At 43.5% G+C, this 18,245-nt stretch overlaps 1 protein-coding gene across 7 annotated transcripts in view; it reads left to right on the forward strand.

The window, feature by feature from the left end:
• p4ha2 (prolyl 4-hydroxylase subunit alpha 2) overlaps positions 1-18,245 on the forward strand; it is a 133,815-nt gene that overhangs the window by 44,670 nt on the left and 70,900 nt on the right. For all 7 annotated transcript variants that reach the window (XM_033029879.1, XM_033029878.1, XM_033029873.1 and 4 more), the window contains one exon: positions 7,730-7,833. In XM_033029879.1, the coding sequence (XP_032885770.1) occupies positions 7,752-7,833 (82 nt within the window). In that variant the 5' untranslated portion in view covers positions 7,730-7,751. The remainder of the gene's footprint in view (positions 1-7,729; positions 7,834-18,245) is intronic.

The following is an 18,245-nucleotide window of genomic DNA, read 5'->3' on the forward strand; positions in this document are numbered from 1 at the left end:
GGAATCTGAGGGGTAACTTTATCACACAAAAGGTGGTGGGTGTATGGAACAAGCTGCTATGGAACGGCGGGGACTATTGCAACATTTAAACAATTAGACAAGTACATGATAGTGTGTGTAGGAAGGAACTTAAGATGTGTCTCAACCTGAAACGACACCTATTCCTTTTCTCCAGAGATGCTGCCTGAATCATTGAGTTACTCCAGCATTTTATGTCTAATTTAGGTATATAGGATAGGACAGGTTTGGAGGGATATGGGCCAAATGCAGACGGGTGGGACTTTAGTAGATGGGAAATGTTGGTCGCTGTGGGCAAGTTGGGCTGAAGTGCCTGTTTCCACGTGTATGGAAGCTTTGTCATATGCAGACTAGGCAAATGACTTGTCATCAAAATGAGAAGAATTAACATTACCATTCCATCATGGGGATTTGGCTGTGCTCCAAGACTTACATTTCACAACTGGGAGAAGTATAGTGCCTTTGAATACACACTCTTTGCAAAGCTTGAGAAAAATGCTTGCTTCAGAATAAATTGTATCTTATATATAGGAAGAAACAAGTCTACTTTAAATTTCACTGGTGGCAGCCAATCAGTTCTGAAACTACAATAACTGAATGATGATTGTGAAGATCCTCGACTAAATTTAAACAACCAAATATTTCCAAGACACATGAAAGTAAATTGCTGCACGTTTGGTAGTCAAATAGCCTGCAATTCTATACTGAGCAAGATTACAGGATGTGGATATAAATATAGTTCTCTAGTGCATTTTTTAGATGCAGGAAGTTACACAGGCTCTATTAAGATGAAAATAGTGTCAATATGGTCCTCCACAGGAGAAGGATGTAGAACATATGGAACAGTTCAGCAATGAAGTGGACCTTTTGGCCTATGGTGTCTGTGGTGATTCTTTTAGTCACACTTGACTGTTTTTTCACTGCAGCCTTCCAATGGAGAATGCATTGTGGAGATTTCTTTACAGCACCACGTGTAAGAAGTTAGATGTTTTTCCTCACTAAGTTGGAATGCAATTGTCATCTTTTTCAGGATAAATCGGCACAGTGGCGCAGAGCCATAGCCTCACACTGTGTAAGGAGTGGATGCAAAAGTGTAATAACATAAAACTATTGTGAACAGGTGATCGATGGTCACCGTGGACTCGGTGGGCTGAAGGGTATGTTTCCATGCTGTATCGTTCAGTCAATCAATCAATCCCACTCCTCTGGAGAGAGAATTTAATTTGGGTTAGAACCCAAATTCTAGAAATTAAAGAGAAATATCAAACCCACTGAGCTCCAAAATGATTAATGATTAATGCCATGTTTTGAAGATCATTTGCAAGGTAAATCTTGCAAATGAATAGGTGTCTGATTGAAGTGGTTCGGTGTTGAAACAATTGGTTGAAACATTATTGCCCCATCTGTCCACCAACATTGGGGGGCCCCAGATGTTCTTGGCATCTGTCCATCCCAACCTGCCAGTAAAAATATAAAATAAAGTGACTAACCCTATGGTGATTTCTGTGATGTCTGTTTGTTTGTTTGTTCTATCCATGTTGAGTGATGGTTAAGATCCAAGGACCACTTTTCCAGACCTCCCCTCCCCCTGAGGGTGGGTCCATATTGTTCATGCCATCGTTGGGAGATGTGATCTCATGTTATCATCTCCCCCTGGTGGGGAGATCATGTCAGAACATTGAGGTGGGTGGTTTAACCACTCAGTCCTGTTGTATTCAGTCTGAAGAAGGGTCCCGATTCGAAAGGTCCCCTATCCAGGTCCTTCGGTAATGCTGCCTGACCCGCTAGGTTACTCCAGCACTTTGTGTTTTATTCACGATTCCAGCATTTGCAGTTCCTTGTATCTTCTGTTGCACTTGACTCTTCAGAGAATTGATGGCAGAGGATGAAATACAATACAATACAATGAACTTTATTTTTCCGTCAGGAACTTTGGTTTCTGCAGCCATACAACAAAAAGAAACAATTTACAAGACACACAACCAACTCAATTCACACAGACATCCATCACAGTGAATCTCCTCACTATGATGGAAGGCAAAGTATTGTCTCTCCCCTGCTCTCCATCCTCTCCCGATGTTAAAGCCCCCGGTGGGCGATGGTAAGTCCCGAGGCCGGCCAGCCCCATGACGGTAAGTCCGCAGGCTCCGGGACTGGAGCCCCCAGGTCGTTCCGGCTGGAGGCCGCTCCACGGTGCTAGGCCCCAACGACAACGGAGACCTGACAGGGAAAAGGTCGGGTCTCCCGTGCAGGGAAGAGATTAAAAGTTTCCCCCATCCCCCCCCACATATACACAGTTAAAAACAATATAAAACCCACAGCAAAACTACATATTAAACAAGACAAAAGAAAAGAAGGTTTATCCTGGATGATGATGCAAATAAAGTTTCATAAAAACAGAAAATTCTGGAAACACACAGCAGATCAGATAGCATCCATGGAAAAAGAAACAGGAAACAGTCCAGATCAAAGGAATTGATTGGTATTGAGAAAGTGAGAAAATGTTAGTTTTAGGTTGCAGGGAGGGGGGGACAGGAGAGGGATGTACAGCACCTGCATTTTTTTTCTGTTTTCAATCTCAGGATAAATGTTACTTGCCTTTCATAAGTTATTGGTTCCCTCTGGAGCTCCGGAGTGGCAAGGTTCGCTGAGGTTGGTTTACAGAATTGACAACTTGTCAATCCTCTAGTTTAACAATTCAAAACACTCTAATCCCTTTGTCTCACACCTTGTGTTTGTCCATCTCTGCACTTTGTCCAACCCCTTCCCCTCACATGTGTTCACCTATGACCTGCCATGCTTTGTCCTGCCCTCCAATCTTCTAGCTTTCTTCCCCCCCACCCCTGCAATCAGTCTGAAGAAGGGTCATGAGCCGAAAGGACAACTATCCATGTTCTCCAAGGATGCTGCCTGATCCACTGAGTTACTCCAGCATTTTTTGTCTTTCCTTGGTAAACCAGCATCTGTAGTTCATAGAGCGATACATTGTGGAAATGGGCCTTTCGGCCCAATTTGCCCACACCGACCAACATGTCCCAGCTACACTAGTCCCACCTGCCCGCGTTTGGTTCATATCCCGCCAAACCTGTCATATCTAAACCCGTGTTAAAGAAGGAACTGCAGATGTTGGAAGATCGAAGGTACACAAAAATGCTGGAGAAACTCAGCGGGTGCAGCAGCATCTATGGAGCGAAAGAAATAGGTGACGTTTCGGGCCGAAACCCTTCTTCATACTGATCAGGTGACGTTTCGGGCCGAAACCCTTCTTCAGACTGATCTAAACCCGTTCCTTGTTTCTGCATCTTAACTGAGTTCTATTTCACTACTTCCGCATTTTTCAGCTTGTAGTCTTGGTGCACTGCTAGTCAAAATGACCAAGAGTGATGACCCTTGATGATCATCGATAGTTCAATTGAAACTGGGATTAAACATATAGGAATAATATTAAACATGCAGGAATAATAAACTTCCATTCCACTGCAAATTGCATTGCAGAAGGGAGGAAATTATTTGGCCTTGCCTGGTGGAATGTTTGTAATGGATGATAGTTGATCCAGGCACGCAAGGAGTTGTCTATAGACAGGTGGAGGTTGACAGATTAACTAACAAGAGTCATGTTGAAGACAAAGTAAATGTTGATAAGACAAGATTTACCCTCCTAAATAAATTAAAATTCACACCATTTAATGAAAATTATAATTCAGGACTCTGAGAGCGTCGGGTGGAATTTGCTCCCTGCGGCCGGGGCTCTGGAACCTTGGCCACGGCAGATACGTTCCCATATCCGACTTCCAAGGCCAACTTTGCAGGTCGGGTCCATTGGCGACCTAGGCAGAGTGTTCTGTTACTGTTGGACTACTCTTGGCGGCCATGGCTTCTATTGGGCTGGCTAAATTCATAATTCTGAAATGTTCTTGAACCAATTATGTTTAAAAATCGGTGGTGGACATGTACTCAGTGGCCTGAAGAACCTCTTTCTGTACTGTTTCTGTTTATGGATAGGAGTTATCACCGTTTCACTTTCCTTGCATTCCTTTGCTTGGCAGGAGAGTCATTGAGGATCTGGACATGTAGCCACTTGAGTGTTATGATAAGTTTGAACATAATAACATTCTTTCCACCAGTACTCTATTCAGGAGGCTGAAAAGGACTACATTCTGATTTTTCCAATATTGATATATGTTGCATATTGTATGCTTTACAGATTTGATACTTTCACATGCTTAATTTGCAAGTTGGCTTTCATTATTTTGTGATCGATTTGCTGTTTGTTTCATGGCTGGGTTGTTGACACTGCAGTTTGTATGTCATGGCGTGAGATCAGTGATACTGTAGATGGCAATGCACTGCAGTCTAGCACGGTTATCTACTAACTAATCAGTGTTATCAACGCAACACTGACTCACTGTACAGTTTATCAGGAATGCATCAAGTGCATTTGTTCAGATTTTGGAGGTTTCTCTGCAGTGTTCCAATGGATTGGATGTCATTCGCTTGCTTTGTTATTGTTGCTTATTTAGTGGTCTGGTGAAATTTGAGGACTGCTTTTTGATTAATGATTTTACTGTAAGAAGTAGATGCAAATCGAGATTGCAACTGCTTTACAGAAACATTCAAGGATAGAATCTTCATTGATGGTATTGGAAGCAGAGATCAAAAATAAATCTTTAACATTAGAAGGTCCTTCAAACCACACTGCTATTGATTCTTAGTGGACCAACTGACTTTCAGCAATAGTGCTGCTCTTCATATGAGAACATGTTTTTTATGCATTTAGATTTGGGCGACGTTGTTCACTGGGTATTTTACATGCAGCATGTTTTGTTGTGTTTTTCTACTAGAAGGCAAATGCCAAAAATACGGAAGAAACATGCAGCTGTTTTTCTCACTGTTGAGGTGTGGAAACTCAATGTGTTTCAAAGCAGCAGTAATTGTGTCCAAACTTTGTGCAATCCTATGTGATTTCAGTTCCCCTGTAACACAATGTCAAAAGCATGACTCACCCTGGCCAATTGATGCTGTTGAGTTCTCTGATGAAAGTTGTGTTATTCATCTCATTAGTGTTTCTTATTGATGTATTGAAAGTTTTTGTCATTGTTGGTATTTGGTATAACAGGTGAAATCTCTGCAGTCAGTTATTTAAAAAAAAATGTCTCTTTGTATTCTGATATGAACGAATAGATGTTCCAGTGTTGGTACAATGGTGCTCCAGGACATCTAAGGAACCTGAATAGGTTGGTAAGGATCACTACTCGTGGCAGACATGTCCATTGTGTTAAAAAATCATGGAGATCCTCCAGGGTTTCAGATAGATGCTCCTGACTTTCATTTCAAAGAATTTCCTTGTTTTGAGTACACATGACAATTAAATACTCTTGACTGAACATTATCAGTGATGACTCGAAATGACATGAGTGCAGTCTCCAAAAATCGTCATTTTGGGGGGAATGTTTATGAGCATTCCATTCCACACGTAGGCTGAATGCAAAGAGGGTGACGTTTCTATGAGTATGGAGTCTAGTGATCCTTGCTAATGAGGCAGTGATTCACTGATTGTAAGTTGTAACTGAGTTCAGTTGGTGCAGCCTGGGATAATCGAAAGGCCATGGCGCTGAGAGTGAGACACAACGAATTGCAGAAGCTGGAATCTAACAGGCAGTGGGTCAGGCAGGATAGATGATATTTTGAACCGGGACCCTTCTTCAGGCTGAAAATGACCTTGGCCTTCAAGGGCAAACCAGCCTATTTGTGTGAGGTTGTACTTGAGGTCATAGAAGCACATCAGATATCAATTGGGACACGCAACGCCATTTATAAATAACCTATTTTCAGAAGAACAGATTGACCGATGTTCAACTAAATACTAAAAGTGCAGGAAATGCTCAGTGGGTCAGGTGGCATCTATGGAGAGGCAAACAAAGTTCTGATGATAGGTCATCAATCTGAAAAGTCAACCCTGTTCCTGTATCTGCAGATGATGCATTCTCTACCACTCTATGCTGCTAAATGTTTCCGCATATCTATTCTTATTTCTTATATCTGATATTTTTTTGCCTCTTACGTTATTGGTAAAATCTCATTGTTCTGTAAATAAAGGCAAACTGTTGTTCTCCAGACCAACAGAATAGGCTTGAAGCTCTGACTTAATCTTATTCCCATGTCCCTTTGAATAGGTGTCGACAGTCAGGATTAACTTTAAGGCAATATTGTTGATGAGGAGAGGAAATCTCCTTGCAGACACAGTTTGCGTGTTGTATGACTGTTGATGTAATTTGCGAAGGTTTGTGCCAAAACAAACAAGCTAACCCAAGTAAAACACCATTGAAGTAATTCCAGGATACATGGACACTCAGAAGTGTGCTCAACATTTTTCTGAACTAATTTGCAACTCCATCTCCACAGCAAGATTATAAATGCTCCACGGTCTTTTGAGGCCATTTAACATAGTGTCTCCAAAGATAGATACAAAAAGATGGAGTAACCTAGTGTCTCTGATCTTTGGACATCTCAATATGTTTCACATAAAGTGTAGTTATATATTTGAAAAATGAAATTCAGTAAACCCTCACAATAACAGACTTCTATAGAGCAGATTTTGGTTATAACGCGACATACTTCCAGATGCAGGAGTAGAGAGAGCGAACAGCATGAAAGCGTTGAGTACCAGGCCAGGCCCTGACGCACTGCATGAGGATCTGGGGGCTCTGCGGCTCCCCACTCTCTGAATTCCTGCTTGTTGAACACCTCCCCCCCCCCCCCCCCCCCCCCACCCCGAACCTTAGGCTTGGGTTAAACTTTACCCTTTTCACCTGGTTGGAGTGAACAATCGCCAATGATAGACATAACAGACACCATAGAAACATAGAAAATAGGTGCAGGAGTAGGCCATTCGGCCCTACGAGTCTGCACCGCCTTTCAATATGATCATGGCTGATCATCCAACTCAGTATCCTGTACCTGCCTTCTCTCCATACCCCCTGATCCCTTTAGCCACAAGGGCCACATCTAACTCCCTCTTAAATATAGCCAATGAACTGGCCTCAACTACCTTCTGTGGCAGAGAATTCCAGAGATTCACCACTCTCTGTGTGAAAAATGTTTTTCTCATCTCGATCCTAAAAGATTTCCCCCTTATCCTTAAACTGTGACCCCTTGTTCTGGACTTCCCCAATATCGGGAACAATCTTCCTGCATCTAGCCTGTCCAACCCCTTAAGAATTTTGTGCTAGAAGGAATGGGTTTCGGGTCGAGACCCTTCTTTAAAGTCTGAAGAAGGGTCTCGACCCAAAACGTCACCCATTCCTTCTATCCGGAGATGTTGCCTGTTCCGCTGAGTTACCCCAGCATTTTGTGTGTATCTTTGGTGTAGTTCCTGTACTTTGTAGTTCCTTCCTACACCTAACAGACACCATCCCGGTCCATTATTACGAGGATTTACTGTAATTACTTTTATACATTGCTGTTAGAAATTGCAAGGAAATAGTCAGATATAGGAATTTAGTGCTGGCCAATATTTAACAACGTTTCCTCGTGAAATAGCTTGATGTTTCTTAAAAATTGGTGACAGGTGGAATCAAAACTATTAATTAGCAGAATTAGCAGCCTTGAATCACTAGTCTCAAACAGTATTGTTACTTTGATCCATGTGGAGTTCGCTGGAATGCTGTTAAATTGAATAGTGATGATCTAATAATGTGTTTTAATTCTTTAGGAATATTCAACAGTCTTTGAACATGAGATATGCGGCACTCTCCTTTCTATGGATAAACTGGTGCTATGTGTGGCAAGCGAAAGCAGAATTCTTCACATCCATAGGTAAGATTTATTGGAATGTTCATATTTTTGAGGAAGTTTTCCTAACCTGTTGTGTCACTGGGAATTTCTGCAGTCATTTTTGTTGGCTCAAGCCAGAAATGGTATAGTTGCACTGCTATCAGTTTCAATTAAAATGCATTGTAATAGTTGAATTATTTTTGTTAATGATCATACACTGCTTATGGATGAAGCCCAATCTTCACAACCTCTTCTGTTGGTTTCAAGAGGCTTCGGAACTGCTGTGTTGTGTTCTTAGGAAAGTGTCTTGAATTTGGTATAAGGTTAGTAAATAAGGCATATGGTATGCTTGCCTTCATTGGTTGGAGCATTGAGTATAAGAGTCAGTAAGTCATAATGTCCAAATCTTCCTGGCATTGTTCTAAATAGTGCATAATTCTCTGTGGGGGATGCAGGAGTAATGGGCGATAGGAAATGCCTGGTCAAAATTTCAGAATTATGTGAAATTCTTGGAAATTACTTTTATTAATCTCTTAGGTGGTGGAATGGATTTTCATTTGCATAATAGAGAAACATAGCATTATTTTGCAATTGAATTGACGAATTGTAATGTCCAGTTTATATATTGTTTATGTGCGGGTGCATGTGTAGATTGTAGTGTACTGTGCACCAGTCAAGACATTAGTGAAATCTCCACCGCTGGTTTTCATTATCCTGCATTGGGATCCTTTTAAATCAACCTGATAGACAGTGTTCCCAATTGTGGCACTCCTCAGTGCACTAGAAGATTGACCTAGATTTTTGTGCTCATCTTGTATATTGGATTGGATTCGAGACTACAGATCTACCACCGATTTTCCGGCAACTGGTGGTCCGGCACCTCTTTTACTCCGGACAAAAATACGAGATTGGAATCCTCCTCAGAAATTCCCCGAAAATGTGGCACCCAGGGCGGCTGATCTAAACCTCATTTGGACTTGTGCACCGTTCAATGGGTCAAATTTGATCCCTGTGGCCGGTGGTCTGGAACTCCGGCTTGGCCATAGTTGGCAGATCCGTTCCCATAGTCAACTTCCAAGGCTGACTTTAAGGGCCAGTACCTTGGCTTTCTGGCAGCCTAGGCCGACAATTCCATTACCGTTGGACTCCTCTCACAGGCCGTGACCTCTGTTGGTCTGGCAAAATGGATAATCTAGAAAGGCTCTGGAACAAAGGATGCTGGGAAAATTGGTTGTTGAGCTATGAGGGAAGGCTGGACAAATTTGGATTGTTCACTACCTATTGAGTATTGCAGGTTGAGGGCAATCGGTGTTGTGGCAGATTTTCATATCTTTCAGTTAATTAGCACCCTAGCCGCTATTTGGATGAGAATGGTTGAGAATGGATGAGAATGTCTTCGAAATGCATGCGAGCTCACTCACAGAGACCTTCAGAGCTTCTTCTCAGATATGGGTTCAAAACACAGTCTTTTGATGAATAAATGCTTTATTGTTGATGGTAAACAGTAAGATGCATCCAAGTTTCTTCCGACTCGTTACTGCAATCTTCCTTGAATTCCAACTTGCAACTTTAAACATTACAAAACTCCTTGTGTCTCCGTAACATTGGCATGATCTGGCATGATCTGGCATGATCTGGCATGATTTAGCATGGACCCACATGGTCGAAGGGTTAACCTTCCCCATCGTCTCTCCAAACTAATCTAAAAACTAAACTTCTGCGCAAGCTCCTAAGCTCCAAACACGCCCACAAACACGTCATAAATCCCACCCATAATATAACGGGCAGTCTAAAATTTAAAGGCACATCCTCAATGACATGCAAAACAGGCCAAATGGCCACTACAATTGGCTAGAAGTATAAAAGATTATGAGAAGCTTAGATAGGGACACTCTTTCTCCCAGCATTGATATTCCAATTGTTAGAGGATGTAGGTTTACGGGGGGGAGCATGGATGAAAAGTGCACAGTTTTTAAAGGGGATTTGCGAGGGAAGGTGTTTGACACCGGGAGTGGTATGTGTCTGGAATGTACTGCATTGGAGAGGCTGGTAGAAACAGATGCAACAGCAACATTTAAGAGGTATTTGGAATGACAGATGTACATGCAGAGAATAGAAGGATACAATTATATTCCTTCTTTGTGGTTTTCGGAGCAGAATGATTTGTGGCCATGTGGTGAGGAACAGTGTGATTGGTTACATGTGGTGGGGAACAGTGATTGGTCAATGTAGATAGGTTATTTCCTACTAGCCAATTGTAGTGCTAGCCAATAGTAACCATAGAAACTGACCACCAGCCACTGGTCACTATTTTGAATAAACCCATTCACGCTGCCCAAGCCCGCCTACAACGGATGATGATGCAGCTGCTGCAGTTTGATTTCAACATTGGCTATAAGAAAGGCACGGACATGCACATAGCTGACACGCTATCAAGAGCCCCACGCAAAACCAACGAACAACAACTCTCTAAACAGAACCAGTTCTCAGTAATGAAGGTATCGTATGTTCCTACTGATTGTTTGAACAGCCTGACACGGCTGCTGACGAGACTTTACAATTGCTGTCCGCAGTCATCTGGCGTGGCTGGCCGGATAAACAACACAACACCCCGCTCGCAATCCGCCCATACTTCCTGGTTCACGATGAACTGGTGTTACAAGACGGGATTATAGTTAAGGTAGTTGTCCCAGCTGTCCTCTGGGACGAGTACTTCAACGCTGTCCACAGGGGCCACCCCGGCGTGGAGGCAACCCTACAACGGGCACAAACCATGTTTTACTGGCCTGGTATGACCAAGTACATACGTGACAAAACTGAAGGCTGCGCCGTCTGCAAAATGCCTGACGCCACATCAGCAGAAGCAGCCCGCCCTTACTGCCGCACCCAGTTCCTCCTCTCCTGTGGTCCACGTTAGCCACCGATATATTGGAATGACATGGGAAACACTTGATGGTTCTTGTTGATTCTTATTCTTGGTTCGACATCGATCTACTCCAAACCATTATATCTGAAGCGGTTATCGAGAAGTTGCAGCGCCACTTCTCTGTGCACGGCTCCCCTGCACATCTTCTGTCCAACAACGGCAGACGGTTCATCAGCCAGTCTTTCAAAAATTTTGCAAAACGATGGGACTTTTGACATATCACCAGCAGCCATGAGTTCCTGCAGTCCAACGGACTCCCCGAACGAGCCGTCCGAAGCGCAAAACAACTAATGGAGCGTTCATACCTTGCAAAATCGGACATCTACCTAGACCTGCTCAACTTAAGGAACATTGCAAGGGATCCCTTACTGGGTTCCCTAGCCAAGCGACTGATGTCTCACCAAACCCGCGCTCCCCTGCCTGTGTCCCAGCCACAAGTTCGTTCTCCGCCTGCGGTCCAGAACCAACTTTACAAACGCGATACACAGAAACAAATCTAGTAAGCCGCTTAACCTCGCACCAGTGGAGAGGTGGTTCGCCTCCAGACCAACAAGGTCTATGGCCGTCTGGGTCACATCTACGGCCCTGCCAAAGAGCCGCGATCTTATCTGGTTGAAGCGGACGGAGCCATTTACAGATGGAACCGTCAACATATCCTTCCAGTGAAGAACCGTGTCCTGCGACTCCATATCCAGATGTCTCGAATATTGTATTTCCTCCCACTACCGGTCCTGCTGCTCCACTATTAGAGACCATTTCCACTGCGGCCATCCCGCGGTGTTCGGCGCCTGGGTCGCCTATCTCACCACGTCCCCGCCCCGCCGGGACCCCGGTCACATCTCCCGTTCCCTCCCTGGTATCTTCTCCGGTGAAAGGAGGTGAAGCGGATTCGTAACGCACACGTGCCGGACGGTTTAGCAGGCCACCCATTAGATACGGTGATTTTGTGTAACTCTATAACCTTCCACTTATGCGTCATTAGCGTTCCACTACCTATATTGCTTAGCCACCATGTTCCTATGTACCAAAGCTTTCTTTTTGTTTCTACAAGGAAAGATGTAGATTGGTTATTTCCTACTAGCCAATTGTAGTGCCTGTTAGTAGTTGCTCCTCCCAATATGCGTTTTATGTTAGCAAGAGTTTGCCTACGCCATTCAGTATGAGTAGCTGCTGGGATCTGTTATGTCCTGCAGACTGATTCTGTAAGTACATTTAATAAACATGTGTTGTATCCTGATATGTGTTTGACTCGACTCATTACAGTCAACATATGGTGGTGAGGAACAGAATGATTGGTCACCGTGTGGTGGGAGAAAGATGACGGGCCACGCAGTTTGGAATAATTGGGAATGATGGTTGAACATCACTTGAAAACATAGCCCCTCATACCACCAGGGGGCACTGGGGAGATGGCAGCCCTGCCGGCAGTCTGTTTGTCTTTTCACTCTTTTTGTTATTTTTTAGTTCGTTAAAAGTTTTGTTTTAGTGTTGTTCAGTTTGTTTTATGTGGGGAGAGGGGGGAGGGGATCGGGGGAAACTTTTTTTTCAAGTTCCTACTGTCCCGGAGATGTGATCAATTTTCGGATCACATTCTCCGGGCTCTGCGGCATACCATCGATGGAGCTGGAGGCCTCCTCGGACTGTCGTGAGCCCCACCGTGGGGCGTAGACTTAACATAGGAGTGATCCTTTGCCTGCGATCGCTCCCACCACGACCACCGCAGAATCACCATCAAAGGCTCGCAGTCTTCGGGTGAGGCCGAGTCGGGAGCTCCAACGTCGTGGAAGGTTCACCAGCCCCGACGCGAGATTCGATTGTCCAATGCGGGGGAGCTGACATCCCCCCCGATGCAGGAGCAGATCACCTTGACACGGAGGGCCCGAACGCCGGGAGTTAAGGTCATCCCATCAACGGGGGCTCGAGGCCCACGACCAAGGAAGTACTAAGGGGAAGGACTTGAACTTTATTTCGCCTTCCATCACGTTGAGGAATATGTAGGAGTCACTGTGGTGGATGTTCAAGTTAAAATGTGTTTTTGAAGTGATCTAGTACTTTTAATTGTATGACTGACCTGGCCAATGAAATTCCTCGTATGTTGCAAAACATACTTGGCGAATAAAGTGTGATTCTGATTCTGATTCTGATTCTAATTTATACCTCCTGCATGCTATTCTTGCATAATGGGGTTGGCTTTGCTGCAGCTTTCAGAGGAGGTCATGTGCATGCATGTTTAAATATTTCTCACAAGGAGGCCATTCAGCACATCTGCTCCATTCCCTGCTTATTCTCTCACATGCCCATCAACTACTACCCAGCCACAGCCACCGATTAATCTGCCAGCCAGCACATCTTTGAAATGTGGCAAGAAGACCACAGTAACCAGAGACACCCACAGGGTCATGGGAGGAAGGTAAAACTCTACATAGATGGTACCCAAGGTGGGGTTCAGTCCTGGGTCACTGAAGCTCTGAGAAAGCGTTACTACCAGCAGTGTGACTATGCCATCTCTCATGGTGGATCCTGTTGGAAAGTGGATTTGGCTTGCTATGGACAATTGTGAGACAATAACATCAATCCCTTTGAGCCCAGGTGTAGCAAAGTCAGTAGAAGTTGATAGGGTGAGTCCATAAGAATGGAAATTCCAGGTAAGCAGGATTTCCCCAACTCCAGGGGTTATTTTGTCCCTTGCTTTTCATTTAACTGTTGTGGTTTCAAAGCACGGCATTGCCTGCAATATTGCAGGTCCCTCCGAGCGTACACGAAAGTACAGACTTGGGAATCTGTCTGGCTGGCAGGCTGTCATCACTCCCCACAGTGAAATAACATAAAGCTCATTTGTTTCACTTTTAATAGCAGTCGGCTTCCTGGTTCTTTCCACTAGTTTTGTTGCTCAAGTTAAATCCATTCCACTGATGACACAATGCACGGCATTGACTCTGTGAGGTTGTCTTCAACTGAGAGTTTTTTAGTTTAGTTTATAGATATAGCATGGAAACAGGCCTTTCGGCCCACCAAGTCCACGCTGACCATCGATCACACTAGTCATGTTTTCCAATTTTCTCATCCACTCCTTACACATTAGGGGCAATCTTACAGAGGTCAAATAACCTACAAACCTGCACATCCAGGGGATGTGGGAGGAATCTGGAACACATGGAAAAAACCCACGTGGTCACACGGAGAACATGCAAACTCCACGCTGACAGCACAAGGTCAGGATCGAGCCAGGTTTTTGGCACTGTGAGGCAGATGCTTCACCAGATGCATCACTGTGTCACCTTTTATGAAGCTTTTCCTCTGTGTCAAGGAAAGTTTGATTTTTGTATCTAGAACTCCAGGCTTTCCAATCTTTTTGTTCAATGTGCAAAAAATCTTAAGTTAAATGTGAATATTAGCAACCGAAGCTTGGCCTCAACACGCACACGCATGCACATGGGCCTTGGACCCGCAGAACAAATTAACTACCAGCAGAGGTTCCGCTAAATGTTTCTTGTAGACCTTTGACGACATTCCAAAAGTTAAACTGGATATTTGCGTCACAAGGTTTTTGAATGTATTTTTAAACAAAATATTTGCCCTTCATTATAATGGAAATATATTCCTGCATGTTTTATAAGTCGCTGTCAGTGATTTAAGATTGGTTTACTTCCAAGTGGAGTTTGAACTGCAAATTAAAAGCATCTTCTCTTTAAATCCACTTACACTTAAGTCAATCCAGCTACCAGGATTGCCAAGGTTTAAAAAAAAAATCACAAAATGAAAAATAAAAACAGAACCTATTGGAAAAAACAGGCCATGCAGCCAGAGCTGATGTGTGGGGTTTTTTTTTAACACAGAGTGATGAGTGCCTGGAATGTGCTTTTGGAGGTGGTGGTAGAAGCAGATTTAATAGTGGCATTTAAGAAGTTTGATGATAGGCGCGTGAACATGCAGGGAGTGGGGGGATGTGGATTATATGCAAGCAGATAAGAGTTGGTCTTGGCATCATGTTTGGTACAGACTGTGGGCCGAAGGGCCTGATCCTGTACTGTACTGTTTTATCTTCTGGTTTTTTTTTTCTCCGGAGGAAGAAATGGAGTTGATGTTTTGCATCAAAAACTTTTTGTCAGGGAGGTGGAGAATATTGAACAAAAGTTTGTTCTAAATTGCAGAGATTGCAGGACTGATAAATATCTCTTATTGGATGAGGCTGGAGTTGCTCTGGGGATGAGATGCAGATAGTCATTTAGTTGATGATGGAAGTCGGAGACATGAATGTGGGAGGAAACCAAAGCACCCAGAAAAATCACACAGTCACAGGAAGAACATACAAACTCTGTACACACAACACCCACAATCAAGATCAAACCCGGGTCCTTGGCGCTATAAGGTAGCAACTCTACCTCTGCGCCATTGTGCGGCCTCAGAAAGTTGTGCTTTCTGATTTATCCTAGTTCATGACAAGTTGTGTGATGGGAAACACAAAATACAGCCCAGTTAGAAATTCTGCCCCATTGGTTTAGTTTTAATTCCTATTGGTAGCAGTTTTCCAATAGTATATTTGTAAAGGGAGTCGACATTTTCACTTTGACTGATATAGATGAGGGTAGGAGTGCTTGGTAGATACCAGTGAAGTGTCTCATCCAATTTGACTTTTTTCTGTCTGAAGGCTTGATTCAAGATGCTAGTGTAGCTGACTCCTTGGTCTTGGGGAACTGGAGTAGATTAGATGGCATCAATCAGAATGGTAATCGAAAAGTGCAGTTTTGTCAGTAGTGAAGATAATAAAGTGCGTAAGTTTGGTTAATTGGAAATTAAGTTCCCTCAAAGGTATTTCCTTTCATTTGAAATGATTAGACACATTGACCCTGTACTTACTCTGACTTGCTGCAAATTTAGTGGGCAACTTCCCCAATCAAAGACAGTGGTAGGCAGATTATAGGGGAATTGAAATAAATTAGTGTTCCACCGTAGAGGCACCAATGTGGAGTATAATTGGTAAGATACCTTGAAATCATAGAGTTATACAGTACCTAACGGGCCCTTCACCTCAACTTGTCCATGCTGATCAGGATATTTGGGACATCTTGTGTCAATGCATGCTTGAGTGGATATCTCAACTTTTGAAATACTTGGGGGAAATGATGGGAGTTCAACAGAGAAGTAACTGCAATGTTTCTCATGAAAAATCTATGTCATTGTGCAAGTGCAGAAGGCATTGAATGAATTCCACTCTGGTCTACGTTATATCAGGTGATCTGCATTGTATTGTAATCAGACTTAATTTAGCCATGGAACCTTACTTATTTATGGAATGGAAGAAAACCACTTTGCCCATCTTCTCCTTGCCATTCAACCAAAAGCAAATGGGGTTAATCCAGCCTCCTGTTAATAGCCATATTGGCCAAGCATCTTCGAAAACTCTAGTAAATTTTGTGCCAAAGTAATGAAGATTTCTGCCTTCATGTTGTTTCTGTCTCGTTTTGGTACAACAGTAAATACCATGTAAAACAATGGAAATAAATGTATGCTGTCAGTTTTGTACTGGAATACAACTCCAAATTTAACATGAAATAACTAACCAAAACCTTTGGTGTAATCAGTATTGTCATGTAGTGATCTGCCGTTGTCATTTTCCACACAGCAACATCGTACATCAGTGAGAAGATTTTCCAGTGAAAGTTAAATGTTGTCAAGGCTCTCTTCCACTCCTCATGTGGTGATGTAGCATCTTGACACATTGCCTGAGGGGAGAGACTGATTTTTAATATCCTCCTCTAAATATCCTCCTCTAAATTTGTATTGCATCCAAAAGTGCAAACATTTTGCTGGGTTTGCTGGATCTTGGTAGCTAGTGGTGATATTCACTTCTTGTTTATCATTTTACTGAGTATTTTTTTGCATCAAGTTCTCTTTGGTAACTGCCTTGATCACACCTGCCACCTCAGTCTGCCATGTCATGGACTGCAAAGCGACCAGGTAGTACATATTCAGAGAAGCTCACCACACGAACTGGCCTATTTCTAGAAGTAAATATCACCAGCAACTTGTCCTGTTCCACCCATTTTGAAGCAATGGCCAGGAAAACATACTAATGCCCCTATTTCCTTAGAAGACTTATGAGGTTTGGCATGTCCCCAACAACTCTCACCAACCTCTACAGATGCGCCGTAGAAATCATTTATCGGTTTGCATCACAGCATGGTTTGGGAACAGCTCCATCCAAGACCACAAGAAATTGCAGAGAATTGTTGGATGCAGCCCAGACCATCACACAAATTAACCTCCCTTCCATTGACTCCATTTACACCACACATTGCCTCAGAAAGGCCACCAGCATAATCAAGGATGAATCGCAACCTGGCCACTCCCTCTTCTCCCCTCTCCAATCAGGCAAGAGGTATAGAAGTGTCAAAACGCACACCTCCAACTTCAGGACAGTATCTTCCCAGCAGTTATCAGGCAACTGAACCATCCTACCAACAACTAGATAGTAGTCCTGAGCAACTGTCTACCTCATTGGAGACCCTCGTACTATATTTAATTTGATTTTACTGGACTTTTCTCTTACACTAAACGTTATGCCCTTCCTCATTTATCTGTACAGTGTGGATGGCTCGATTGTAATCATGTATAGTCTTTTCGCTGACTGCTTAGCATGCAACCAAAACCTTTCACTGTACCTCGGTACACGTACAGTAAACTAAACTTATTTGGAACCATGATGACAATGGCTGCATTATTGACATGTCGTTGGTTTTGCAACAGCAATGAAATAATGACAAAGTAATTCATACACATTTGTTTTGGTGTGTGTGAAAACCTATCAACATAAATGAGCATTGAAATGAAGAAAAAGTATGCAGTTACTTGTAAGGTTTAATAGTCCTGTACTGAATCCATCCTGTTCCCCTTGCCGGCAATTTTAACTCTCCTTCCCATTCCCATATCGACTTTCTATCCTGGGCCTCCTCCATTGGCAGAGTGAGGCCACGATGAACTGGAGGAACAGCACCTCATATTCCGCTCATGTATCAAAGAACCCAATGGTGTAAGCTTTGAATTCACTCACTGGGTGCACACCCATTTCTCCCACATCCGTGCTTACTTCCTGCCTCCCCCATCCTCTCCCATTTTGATCCCTTCCTCTGGCTTCACATTTCACTCCTCCTTGCCTTACACCCTTTTGTCTCCTTTTCATCTCCATCCTTTGCCCATCTGTCTGCCAATCTAAGCCCCCCCCCCCCCCACCCGTATCCACCTATCACTTGTCAGGCTTTGTCCTGCCCACACCTCTCTTCCAGCTTCACCTCCTCATCCCCAACTACAATCAGTCTGAAGAAGAGTCTTGACCCAAAACATAATGTGTCCACTTGCAAAGCTGCCTGATGTGCTGAGTTACTCCAGCACTTTGTGTTCTTTGTGAACCAATTCACCGGTTCTTTGTTTCACTGTCATCCAACTACATGCTTGCACACATGGGCGGAGGGAGAGACAAGGCCAGAGAGAGGATGGAGGGGGTAACACAGGGACATTCAGAGACCCACGG

Source organism: Amblyraja radiata, chromosome 11 (genome assembly GCF_010909765.2).
Source record: "Amblyraja radiata isolate CabotCenter1 chromosome 11, sAmbRad1.1.pri, whole genome shotgun sequence".
Lineage (NCBI taxonomy): Eukaryota > Metazoa > Chordata > Chondrichthyes > Rajiformes > Rajidae > Amblyraja > Amblyraja radiata.